Below are 13,923 nucleotides of genomic sequence, written 5' to 3'. Positions count from 1 at the left end.
ACGCAACAGCATCTTGGTGCCGCCAAGAGAGTACTGCGGTACCTCATCGGGACCAAGATGCTAGTAATCGTGTACTCCAGAGAGAAGACTGGAAAACAGAAGCCCGTGCTATTTGTGGATGGGTATTGTGACTCTGACTGGGGCAATGATCCAGACACACGCAAGAGCATCACGGGTTTCGTGCATTGTATGGCAGCTGGTGCCATATCGTGGGCATCTCGGCGCCAGAGTATTGTGGCTCAATAACCCGCATTGGCGGAATATGCATGCGAGGCATGCATGAGCGGTCAGGGACTTCGCAACGTACTGATTGAGGTGCTTCCAAAATTGGAGACTAAGTTTCGAATGGGGATTGATAACCAAGCGGCACTCGTCATGGCGACGAGCCCAACCTACAGTCGCAGGACACAGCACATCGAGTTACGTTGGCACTTCGTTAGAGACCAAGTGGCTAAGAGAGCTGTGGATTTGTGGAAGGCTAGAGCTGAAGTCGACCCTTCCGACATCATGACGAAGCCCCTGACCAGCGACAGACTCGAAACTTTATGTTCGATGATCGGTTTGTCTAAGCAACATCTTCCTCAGTAATGACTTACTTCGGAGGAGGTCGTGTTAGAAACCGCTACGTCTTTTAAGACGATCTGAGAGGTTGAAGGCTTCTTTTGGAGCTTAGCTAGCAGAGTGATGGTAGAAAGGCACCGATTCCGCACTCGGCGGACTTGCCTTCAGTCCGAAAGTTTCCTTTACCTAAGCAAGTTGTTTGTTAGTGTGCTCGATCTAACTCCAATAGCGGCATCCACATAGAGTTGGTGCCGCTCAGCGTACCGTAGGTCATGGAAAAACAAAGTGTCCTTTCATTCATTGTCCAAAAAGTAGTCTAGAATATCAAGCTTACAATTAGTTCAGCCTGAAAAGATGTGCATGGTACACAGCAGAAATATGCACTTACAGGTGTCAGTAATGATACGACTGTAGGCTGGGTCCGAACTGTTTTCGAATTCGTGACAGCTTACCAGGATATGAGATGGTAGCACAGCATTGACAATGCTTCGATCCCTAGGAGGCGGTCGCCAGAGCTAGTGATGAACACAATAGGTATGTTCATGACAGAAGCCAGTTGCATTAGCTGTGCGCACGTAAACCGAAAATCCACGAGAGCGTTAGCATTCGGATAGATATCGAAGTTGAAGTGGACATCAGGGACTACAGGTCTCTCCAAGTAATTCTTGCACTCTTTTAGCAGCAGAATGGCATCCGTGTCATCCAACGTGTGTAACAGAAGCAAGAATGCCGCTGCGTCTGTATCTATCAGATCTTTCATCGGCGCTAACGCAGCTCACAACACCAAACAAATCGGATCCCTGTTCCTCAGAGGGGGCAGGGGCAGCGTCTCCGCTAAGAAGTCACGATGCTGGTGTCTTCCCGCCGGGCTTCCACCACAGCCTCTTTCTTATGAGCCTTATCGTCGGGACCTTTTTGCCCCGGGCCTCTCGTCACGCAGCTGGGACGGCTTCGCCGGCTTACTTTGCAACGGGCAATTTTGCCTGGGGAGTATTTTGCCCCGCGTGGATTGAGTCAAGGTGCGCGCTACTTCGTCACGACCAGCTTAAAGGTCACGGTGCTGGATAGGGTCTCCGCTGTGGCCGTCTACACCACAATTCTAGGGGCAGGGAACGAGCTTCTCTACGACAAGCGGGATCTGGGTTTCGAGTGTTTTCCGCGTTTGTCTGATACTTTATTATTATATTAATACTATTAATAACCCAAGGGCGACCGTTTTAAAACTGATACGCATTAGCTACAATTTTTTGTCTCTTGTATCCTACAGCATTGGCTCTCCGAAATGTAACTTGGTGTGTCTGTTGATTGGACCTCAATCCAGGCCGTCCGATAATACAACTGCAATGAGACGCTTGCTTTTTTGTAGATACAGTACTTGCAGGGAAACATTTGACATTGGCAATTACGTTATTGTTTTTACAAGGTTGTCGTACGGCAGTTGGCTGTTGGCTGCGACCAAGATGCACTTAGTATCGACTGCAGACAATAACCAAAGGATTGTTTTCCCCAGTACGACATGAGCGTCGCACAGCTTGGAGTGCAAGTAGCGGCGCTGAGTTTTGAATGGGTTTTGTATTGACGAGAAGCAGAAGCAAAGTGAAGTTCGATGTGGATTATGGAGGAGTTTTCGCGAGACCTTGCGGGGTAAGACGATGAACAGGAGAAAACTTGAGTGTCTCTGCGGGACTTAGAGTCCTGCTACCTCCGCTCGCCCACTTGAGAGTGAGCCGTAGTAGTCGGCTGAATCCGTAGAGGGTTTTCGCAGGCTTTCCCTCAGGTTTACATTAATACTTCCTAATCTCACTTTGGTTTTCCCATCAGCTACGCATTGAGCTCCTCCGAGTCTTCCTACACTGCCGACACCCTGCGCGGCACAAGATAAATCTGCTAACTGACGCAGACACAGAATTGAAGGGCGCCTAGCTATGAGCCCAAACGCAACGGGTTCTATCTTCGCAAGTCTATCAACTGAAGATGGCGAGCAGTGGTTTGCAAACAACTGGAGCGGCGGGGCAACAGCACCAACCGGCGCAGAAAACACTGCTGGGCACCAATAAACCACCATTGTATACGAAAGACGGTGTTTTTGACCTGTGTCGCACCCAGCTGGAATATATTTCTCGCGCAGAGAGGTATTTGGGGCGTGCTCGTGGGAACGGATACTAGAGATCCTAATGACGCAGACCAGCAAGCTGAATGACTAAACTGAATAATTTTTGCTCAAGACACAATGTTGCGAGGCTTGGTGGCTAGGGAAGCGAAGAAGGTGTGCAAGCGGTTGAGCTCTCATGAGATGTGGGCCATGTTCGAGCAGGACAAGACGAAACGAGCGGCACCGGTGCTTATGGCAATGGCAAGTACTGGAGTGCAGCAGCTCTTACAACCTTCGCTGATGTTGTGGCATATGAAGTTCGCGCTCATGAACGTACAGGCTCTAACGATGATGGTGCAGTCGAATGTGGTGGACGGCATGAGCTTAACAGTAAAAGACTTCAAGTCTCCAGTGAGGTGTATTGCCTGTGTGGTGTTGGAATTGCCACGTGAACTCTAGCTACAAATTTAGTTAGGACGTTCCCACAACAATACGTCTACTAGGGTAGTAAACGATCGTTCGGGCGGACCTGAAGACCCCAGTTCTGCCCTTGCACCGGGACAAAATGGACCTTGTAAACTACTTATATAGGCCAACCAGTAAAAATAAGAGCACGCTACTAGCACGAGCAAGGCTAGCAGGTGTTATGAATCCTCGTGGTCCCAACAGCGGAAGGGTACCAGGCACGGGTAAGCCTTTTACGAGGGCGCCGAGTGCTCAACACTCGGTTGGAAGAATAAAAGGGAAGCAATACAAGCAATCCCAGTCGTGCAAATAGGCAACAATAAGCCGTCACGTAAACCTCCCGATATGTGATCGGCCAAAATACACAGTCTCTTGGCCTTGCCGGATGAACCCTCGCTACAGAGCTTCGAGTTCACCGACAGGCATAACACACTCAAAACAGTTTGACCAGACGCTTACCTTGAAGCCGGACGTCGCTCTGTGTGCTTGAGTGGAAAATCTGTTTTGTATATAAGCTTACCCTTTCGGGTCTATTCCTAATAAGAAGTCCTAATCAAGTATACAAATATCTAGTGAACAATGATCCGTTATGGATCTTCTTGCACGCCAAGCGTCGTCTGCACCGTCGCATGAGTATCTTTAACGGTCCGCGCCCTGTCCCAGACGGTGAACGTGCCTTTATAAGGGTCGCTGAGTCTTCCGCGAGCTCATCCCAACCGCCACTGAGGGTTCGTACCGTAGATGGTCCGCGGAATGCGAATCCGGTCAGTCCATTATTAATAATAAGGACAGCCTGGATTCAGTGACATATGAACCGTATTCAATATCCGTTGATAGTTCGGTAGTGACGCCGTCGAGTCCCTTGCACCTTGGCGTCACCGTACATCACATGACCGAGGGTTCGTCGCTTGAGCATCTTGGGCGGTGTCACGTCTTTGTCGACGGGTGATAATCCGCAACTACGGAGAAATCACTACGCCACACCTGTCAAGCAGCTAAGGCGAAGCGCATGATATACAAGCGCCATGAGGACAAGCGATCGACTGAGTGCTATGACCACTAATGTCTGATGTGTGCTATGTGGGCTGGTCACTCATGATGGGTCAAAGTACTTCAGCTTATTCAAAATGAACGAATGTCTGATGTGTGCTATGTTGGGTTGGTTACTCATGATGGGTCAAAGTACTTCAGCTCATTCAAAACGAAGCTTCTCGTTTTAAATGAGTTTATATGCTGAAAAGGAAGCGTGAAGCTGCTGGAAATGTGACTGCATTGGTTCGTCGGCTTTGAAAGGATCATGTGATACGAGTTGTGATCAAGGCAAGGAGTTTGTGAGCCAAACCTTGGCCACGTTTTTGGCTGAACATGGTGTGAGCCTAATGACAGCAAAAGCCTACACGCCTGAGGAGAGTTGTTTGGTGAAGAAGTTGAATGGCAAGTTGCTGAGCAAGGTCAGAGCAGTCCGTGAAGCAGCTACTTTGCCAAATTGTCTATGGAGAGAGATCTTAGCATACGTGGTCTACGTGAACAATCGTAGCACCACCAAGGCCCTTGGAGAGATGACTCCGTACGAGAAGATTTTTGGGAAGAAACCAAGTGTGACAGAGCTACACACCTGTGGATGTGTGGCGTACCATCACATTTCAAAAGCCAAGCAGATCAATAAGCTGGAGATCCGTGCGAAACCTGCGCTATTCCTTGGCTTTGCTACCGATCAACTTTGATTATCGCTTGCTGGACTTGAAAACGGGTGATCTGATTGAGCCCCGATCTGTGACCTGGCGAGAGGACATCACGGTAGATGGTACCTACTTGGAGAAGTTAATTGGTCGACGGTATTACGGCAAATCTGTGGAGTTGCCAAATGTACTACCATATATCTTGCTGCATGTCCAGCAAGTGAGAGGGATATCGGATGACCATAAGCGTATGGAGGATACGGAAGTCACTGATGAGGTCGGATCTGCGGGTTGGCATGTCGGTGGATAGTGGGAGCAACTTAACTGATGACTCAGTAGATAACGCTGATCCTGACTTTGTACCAAATCTGCGTGGTGTTGATACAAGAGGAAGTGCTGAGACTGATGGGTCGGCAGGGACTTCATCTGCAGTAGGAGTACCTGGCAGCACAAATGCAGTGAGTGCACAGGAAACTGATGTGTGTCGGTATTGTCGGTCTAAACAGTCAAATAGTCGCTACTGTGCGGATACGTGGGAGCTAGGATTGATCTTGATGCAGGTCAGGCTTGTGGGAGTTGTGATGGAGATTTTAAACCCGACAACTCGAAAGGAAGCTCTTGCTTCACCGCAAGCAGCTGAGTGACAGAAAGCCATGGACAGTGAATACGCCTCGCTCATGGAGAACGGCACATGGGAATTGGCGCCACGTCCGCAGTCAACAGTGGAGAGGCGAGTGAAATTTTTAACCAGTCTGTGGGTACTTGTGGTGAAGCAAAATGCTGAAGGTGCAGTGGAAAGGCTGAAAGCTAGGCTGGCGATACGTGGCTTTATGCAAAAGTATGGTATTGATTACTAAGCCACGTACTCACCAGTGGTGCGAATCGAGTCAGTGTGGTTAGTACTGATCATTGCTCTGAGGCTGAGCTTGAAGATCAGGCACATCGATTTTGACACGGCTTTTCTGGGAGAACTGGTAGATGTAGACATCTACATGAGGCAGCCTGAGGGCTACGATGACGGGATAGGACGTGTGTGCAAGATGAGGCCTATACGGCTTGAAACAAGCATCATGTATCTGGAATAATACGTTGCACAAGTACCTCACTGAAATTGGATTTACGCAGTGTGTCTTCAATATAGGAGTGTACTGGAAGGCATTCAAGACCAGTGTGCTGTATCTGACTGTCTATGTTGACGGTCTTCTGCAAAGTAGATGATATTACGATGGCGGTTTCAGAGCTGGCAAGTAAATTCAAGCTGAAGGACTTGAGGCGTGTCCATCATTTTCTTGGCATGGAAGTCAACTTAAGACCAAAATCAATAATTTGCCTCTCGCAGACTGCATACATTGAGCAAGTTGGTGAGAAGTTTAGATTATCACCTGCACGACCAATACGATCACCGCAGATGCCTAATGAGTCGATACTGCTAATCGAGAAGGATGGGTGCAAGACTAACGATCCAAGACTACCGTACCGTGAAATTGTGGGATCACTTCTGTACTTGATGTCGTGCACGAGACCAGATCTAGCCAATGCTGTGAGATGTTTGGGGCGGTAAGCTGGGTCATACACCAAGCAGAATTTTGAGCAGGCAAAACGTGCAATTCGGTATGCATTGGCTACAAAACACATGGGGTTAGTGTTCCGTTGTGATCGGAACGAGTACGTACTGGAGGCATTTGCGGATGCTGATCATGCACGATGCCCATACAGCAGCATCTCAGTGACTGGATACTGTTGTGTCTAAATGGTCAAGTGTTTGACTGGTGTAGTAAGAAGCAGCGTTCAGTTACGACAAACACGTGCGATTCGGAATTAATAGCGGCTGAGACCTGCACGAAGCGGGACACGTGGGCCCGGCTTTTACTGAAAGAGCTGCTTGGTAGCGTACGACTTCAGGGGACCCGAACCTGTAATAACCAAAGCACAATTGCAATTGTGAGCAACAACGACAATAGTCAGACGTCATCCCACATGGCGAAACATGCACGTTTTGTACATGAACGCGTAGCGCGAGGCAAGATGCGCATTTCCTATGTGCCTACAAATGAAAATGTGGCAGATCATTTTACCAAAGCTCTGAAAGCAAATCCAAAATATACAAGAAGCTGCCACCGTAGCGACCGCTTTACGCCGTTCTCCACATGCCTCGCAGCCAAAAGCCCACTTAGTCCTCCATGCCGGCAGCTATAGCATCCTCCCACGCTACCTTCGTGTCTTTAATGCACAGCTGATCTCGAAGACCTTCAAACCGAAATGGCCCTTACGAGTACCATGCACTTCAAGTCTGCGTGAAGTGGGTGTACGAGGATGTCGTACGGCAGTTGGCTGTTGACTGCGACCAAGATGCACTTGGTATCGACTGCAGACAATAACCAAAGGATTGTCTTCTCAGTACGACATGAGCGTCGCACAGCTTGGAGTGCAAGTAGCGGCGCTGAGTTTTGAATGGGTTTTGTATTGAAGAGAAGCAGAAGCAAAGTGAAGTTCGATGTGGATTATGGAGGAGTTTTCGCGAGACCTTGCGGGGTAAGACGATGAACAGGAGAAAACTTGAGTGTCTCTGCGGGACTTAGAGTCCTGCTACCTCCGCTCGCCCACTTGAGAGTGAGCCGTAGTAGTCGGCTGAATCCGTAGAGGGTTTTCGCAGGCTTTCCCTCAGATTTACACTAATGCTTCCTAATCTCACTTTTGGTTTTTCCATCAGCTACGCATTGAGTTCCTCCGAGTCTTCCTACACTGCCGACACCCTGCGCGACACAAGATAAATCTGCTAGCTGACGCAGACACAGAATTGAAGAGCTCCTAGTTTTGATAAGAGCAATATTATATCCCTACTTCCAAGACACATTGCTGGTTGGTGAAGGTGCTGTCAAAGGCATCATGGATTGGTAATGAGGGGGGGGGGCTGGATGCAATCCCAAGGACTTGCCAACCAACCAAGCAGTGGTAGGTTCTCAGTTTTGCTTAGCTAGGATTGAGTATTTTTGTGAAGCAGGGGCTTTAAATAATTTATGACGATGCTAGAAATATATTTTGTAAGTTTTCATCACAAGCTAAAAAATAAAAAAAATATTCAAATATTGCCACTTTATTTTCACTGCATGAATTAGCCTTCCGACTAATACATTGCAGTGAAATAATTGAGGCAGGCTCAATCAGACTTACAACGGTACTAGTAGTATTGTCATACCGAGCATTACTTTAGTATGTCACCACCTCGGTTTCTTGTCACTCACGATGAAAACGCCGCATACTCGTTATCAAAGTCGACTTTCAACCGCTTAAATTTAATAAAAGAGCGCACATCCTCGGAATTTCTGAAACCTCCACTGGGTTCATTTCTCTTCTTCACGATGGCTTCGGCAGCTTCATCAACAGCTTTCATAGTGCCTCGAAGTAATGATTTGAGAGCCGTTTTGCACGCTGAGTTGACCGAGATGAACGGCGTACACGCTGGATGATACGCCAGTGTTCCATGAAACTGCTCACTCTCGTTTCGGCTCAAGAGGAAACAGTCATGCGGCACATCGTACGTCGCAAGATTCGACAAAGAAACGCAATTCAAAACCCCTCTCACCAAACGCGCACCACGTGCCACGAGAAAGTCTGGACAAACACTCAGCTTGCCAAGATATTCCTTTGCGTGACATGGCTGAAATTTACCGAACTGTCGCTTTCTCTGGTCTACAAAGACCACCACGTTGTCAGTCACAGCATCATTCAGCGCAAAAAAAATGTCGACGCCCGCTCCGCCATCGCCATTCACTGCAATGCAACCACTCGACGTCCAGTCATACTTTTCTTGTTGATTGAATTTGTTTGAAATGAGTTGAGGGGTTAAGGAACCAAAGGCTTCCGCACACCGAACCACTCTTGACGGAACAAGTTTCACGGAAATGTGACGTGTTTCTTCAGACATCCGCGCGCCAGGTAGAAGATCTCCCAGCGTCGCGGTCGAGTGTCCAAGCACCAGCAACGCATTGATTCTCACTGCATAAAAACAGGCACCGAACATCTCCCACGACTGCCACGGTTGCAGGGCGAACATTGTTGAGTCCACCATTTCACTCATGTCGTTCAACGCCGTCGCAAAGTCCCGTTCTGCTCTGGTTGCCAGTGACTTTGTGGATCCAATATTCGCCAACAACGGATACGGAACTCGAACATCACACGTTGAGGATTTGCGCGGACTGAGCAAACATAGCGAAGAATCTCTAAGCCTTGACCATTTCAAGCGGCCATCAATTGTGCTGATTGGGCTAACCGTTACGCCCGATACAGCAAAGGCCGCCAAGCGAACGAGCGTTTGAAGATCTACTAAGGGTGATCTCAAGTAGTAATCCACGAAATTTGTCCAGACATCATCATAACAATTGTTGATGTTTTCCAATGACACGACACCTCCTTGCAAGCAGCTCCTCAGTTCCAACAGGTATTCGACAACCCATCGTGGCACACCTCCAAGCATAAACAAATGGCGACGAATCTGAGACTGTCGCAGGAGCATTGCAAAATCTGCATTGCTCTCCACAAAGGTGAATACTTGATCCAAGGTCAAGAGAGTCATGGGAAGCCGCTCCGTCACATAAAACGAGGAATTCGCAATTGAATCCGATGCAATCACATCCAAATCTGTCCCTGCAAACATGGGTAGCACAACCAGATTCGACGACTTCGTGCACAAGTATACAACTATGGCTTGCACTAGTTCACGGAGGAGTGACGAGTCGGGGTCACTTCGAGGAGCCTTTACTCTTTCAATCTTCTGATATTCATCGACGCCAACAAAGAGGTACAGCTTCTCTTTGCCATGCACTGGCCGACGCAGCTTGCAATCGATGACTTCGATGGCATCACTCAATGTCAACCGACCTCCATTCCGAGGTAGTCGCAACTTAAACCACTTGTCAAATGCAAGCGCACAATTCTTGTCGAGGAAAAATCGATACAAGAGCCGCCACGAAAATGATGCCGCGATCGGCATCGTTTCCTCGACCGGTTGGGGACTAAAGCCGTTATAGTATGGAACAATCACACGGACAACGTGATCAGGATCCAGCCCCATCGCGTGCAAAATTGTGCCACCTTCTTCGAGCATACGCGTTTTTCCCAAGCCAGAAATGCCAGAGCAAACAGGCACAACCTGCTTCGTGCGATCTGTTCCAGCAGTGCCACTACGCGCGATGATATTGAGGAAGCACTTCGCTGTCTTCATAAGCGCCTTTTCCCTTCCAACCAATTGAAACTGTAGACTGTCGGATTCTAAAATGTGAGGATGTGACACGATTGCTTCCTTGTTAATCATGTCGTTTTCCAAAAAGGCGAGGAGATCTTCACACGAAGACAGATTCACGTTGGGACCCATCGGTACAGCAGCCGGAACATCCATGCTGACGTCTTGTCCTACGCCAACTCCAGCACCCACCGGAACCACCACCAGCACGTGAACTACGTCCTCTCCTAACGAAACGTCAGGCCCGAAAAGGGTCGGCTTGCTTAGCTTCCACGACGCACGCATGTGCAAATACGATGAAAAGGCGATTTCGCTCTGAAGCAACGTGTCCAGGTCTTCGTTGTCCCGCAGCCACGCGTCACCCTTCTTGGCCAGGAAGAGCTGTAGCTTGTCTGCATCAACCTCTTTGAAGTCGTTGGTCTTCTTCGCCTTGATTGCTTCCTTCAAGTCATCTACGGTTTTGCCTTCGTTTACTTCCACGGAGAACGCGCTTCCCGCGACACCAACGATACAACAGAAAAGCTTCACCATCTGTAGTCAAAGGTGACCTTTACCTTAAAGGTTCAAGTTTATTGTATTACTTGGACCAGAATGTAGCCATCTGTCATTAGGATTCAACAACCCAAATCATTTAGTAGCAGTTAGATAAGAGGGGTAAACTCGGGTGTAGATTTCAAAAATGTGGTCAGAATTAGCTAATTTGCAGTCGTTTTTGCGCTACACGACTATTTTAAAACTCTTTCCAGATGCCCCAACGTAAATTCAAAAACAAACGCAAATCCAGTGCACTGATATTTTATTTGTTAGTTCAGTACAAAATTTACGCCAATCTTCTGCATAATCTTGGCGTCAGACGCGCGAATCGCGGGCGCGCAACAGCGCTTCCGATCGCGATAGGCGTCCGGCATGGCGGCAGCTTCCGCGGACCGCTTAAGAATACTCTGGACGGTAACGAGCAAGTTCGGAGTGAGAGCATGCAGGATCTGACTTGTGCTTCTCGCAAGACTGCTTTTGTGGGACATGTAGGAGGAAGGGCGATGTCCCATTGTCTTTGGCGGTAAAAATCAAAGTGTGTGTTGGTATGAAGACGTCGGATCCAAAATTTAAAATCAGATCGATGCGGCGTGTCATCCCTCGGCGAGGAGGGGAAAACCGTTGAGGTTAATTGCTAGGGTGGTGATGGGCAAAGGTAATTGCGCATCCGATTCGCGTATTCATAAAATCTGGCAGGGTATCGACTGATACCGGTGTCGAATTGGAGGTGCACGACTGTACGCAACTGAACAGAAGCAAATCCGATTACGATTGTAACGATTTGCGTGCAAGGAAAAATGTTCCGTTACGTACGGAGAACGTAACCGGATTTTCCAAACCGCAGCGAACGGCGAATCCAGACCATTCACCGATTTGCCGCCCAGAGCTCAGAGCACCGGACGACCAAGTAGCGCAGAGCTACCGAGAAGAAGCAACCAGACTGCCAGGAAATTTTTCATGCACGTCATCCCCTCTGCACCAGCCGCGGACGTCGTACTAGTAACGGGGACCCATGGTGTGGAACACACAGGGGTACGAAGTACCCGGAGAGCTTACAAACTCTCAGTACATAAGTTGAAGAGCTAACAAGGCCCCTCAGTACGTTGGCTGAAAGCCACACGTTATGCATTTGATTAGGTTTAACTATGCTAGATAGTTAAAGAGATACATTTACCCCTAGGCGGCTTGGCCGCAATAATAGTAAATAAAACACTTCTGGTTTTGAAGCATAAAAGTTAAGATATTAACTTTGAGCCCTGGTCTTGGGCTGTAAGTGTCCTTTGGATAAGGAACTTAGTGACTCTTTGAGTCGAACGTCTTCCTCTGACGCTAAAGCTACGGCAGCCCCGCTGCACTTGGTAGCACTTGTAGCCAATCCCGCTCCTGAATCCGTTGACTATATCCTCTGCGAGGATGGAACAACTCTGTGGTGAAGTGCTTTCTCAGAAATAAGAGAATGGTCCTGACGCGGGGTCACTATCCCGAATCAGTGACAATTTCAAGTGATTATAGAGGATTTGGGTTGTTTGGCACGGGTGCAAGTTGCCTGTGGTGGATTAGCCATGGCGAGCAGCACCCCGTATGGAATGACGATGGATCTGATATGAGCGATGTACGAGAAGGCAAGATCCACCAAGACTTACCTCGGATCCACCCTTACCTGGACTCACTAAGATGGATATGGGATATACTATACAAGAGTGGATCGAGTGTGGATCCAATGAAGGAAGGATGGTCGGTGCCCTCTGAAGGTGGATCTAGTAGCCACGGCTAATGAAGAGTCAAGATCCACCGCGAGGTACCCCGGATCCCATACTTCCGAGTTCGGATCCAAGGAGGGAGGATCCCGCCTGGAGGGACCTGGATCCAGGGTATAGGGATGAGGGATACAGTGGATCTCGAACTTTCGTGGGACAACGGAGATCATAGACGGTTGCGAGATGATGTTGGATGATTGGAGAGCTCGGATCCACGGCGAGTGTACCATTACAGTGAGGTGGATCCAAGCGACCTGGATCCGGATGAGTGTACCCATAATAGGGTGACCATGATGATTACGTCATATATCCGGTGGATCTGAAGATAACACAGCTGGGAGGATGGGTCAAGGGAAGAAGGGACATGCAGCCGAGCCTGGTAAGGGATTTAGCAGATGAAAGACATAGAAGGTAGAAACCCAGGCATGTATAGGCTTAAATATCAATACAGACTCCAATTTGCACAGTGACACGCAAGTGCCTTCCTGCCCTCAAGAACCGGAACTACATTGGCCGTACGAGCTACGAGAAGGTTGGGAATTGCGAATCTAGTGTTGGTAGTGATAACTGGATAATACATTGGCCAGATCCTACAACCTAGTGAGCTTTTCCTTTACTTGTGCAGATCCGACAGGTTAACCGAATTTACTACTTGGTCGGTTACACCCTAGGGGCTCTCAACTCTCAAGATCCCGTCACAGGAGGCGGCAAGTACAACGCAAAGGAACGCAAAGGCAAGGGAACACACCCGCAAGGCAACCCTACGGCCCAGATCCACGATCTAGGCCCCGGATCCATAAGCTCGAATATTCGCTTAGGATACGGAACCATCCACGGACGCAGAGTGAAGATTTTCCACTGCTGCTCCACCCCATCCCCACGTCTCGCCAAGACACTCAAGCTTCACCACTTGAACTCTTCGGAAGTTACCGAGAGAGCAGATCCCGCCCTACCGACGGGTACACAAGGTGAGGAAAGTTCAGCAGAACACGGATCATCGGGGGACCCCCTCCGTTAGTCGGTGTCTGGGCGCAGTTGGTAAGTTGGATCTGGCAATCTCGCAGATTTTGCTGATCCCGCTACACCACAATGGTGCGCGTGCCCGGATCTTTTGGTGACTCGGGATTTCACCGTGAGTCCCAAGAAGATGCTCAAGTGAAGATTGAGCCAGGGGAAGAGGCGTCGTCGGAGGTCGGATCGACGAAGACGCTGCTGAATGAAACAAGATCCGCGGATCGATGGAGTTTTGGGAGGAACTCTGTCGACGGAAGAGAGGTGGATCCGGATCCGGATCTAGAAGAGAAACCTCTCTATCCTCCCCAGGTCCCCTCGGGGACCCCTGCGGATCTTGACGCAAGTCAAGATCCGCTAACAAAACAAGGGAAAGTGAAAGCGAAACGGTATGCATTTGCAGATTCACCGGTTAAGCCAACACCGTACCTAAACACAAGCCCGCTAGTCGAAGAAACAAGAAAGAAGACGAAAACGAGTAAGACTACGCGGAAGAAGATGCAAGCTCCAGAGTCGGAAGAAGACCAAGCTGGATCCAGGTCAAGCTGGTCCGACAAGAATCTCGAGTTTGTGTATCGCCACCAA

At 48.9% G+C, this 13,923-nt stretch overlaps 1 protein-coding gene across 1 annotated transcript; it reads right to left on the bottom strand.

The window, feature by feature from the left end:
* Positions 1-8,035: 8,035 nt before the first annotated feature.
* On the bottom strand, positions 8,036-10,567 carry PITG_12023 (Crinkler (CRN) family protein; the record flags this gene model as incomplete). The annotated part of the gene is made up of 1 exon (XM_002901419.1): positions 8,036-10,567. The coding sequence occupies one exon, from the start codon at positions 10,565-10,567 to the stop codon at positions 8,036-8,038; it is 2,532 nt and encodes an 843-aa protein (XP_002901465.1).
* Between the last annotated feature and the right edge of the window lie 3,356 nt (positions 10,568-13,923).

The sequence above is a fragment of the Phytophthora infestans genome, genomic scaffold, assembly GCF_000142945.1.
Source record: "Phytophthora infestans T30-4 supercont1.21 genomic scaffold, whole genome shotgun sequence".
Classification (NCBI taxonomy): Eukaryota; Oomycota; class Peronosporomycetes; order Peronosporales; family Peronosporaceae; genus Phytophthora; species Phytophthora infestans.
The sequence above is the reverse complement of the archived record's forward strand: the minus strand, read 5'-3'. Positions and strand labels throughout refer to the sequence as shown.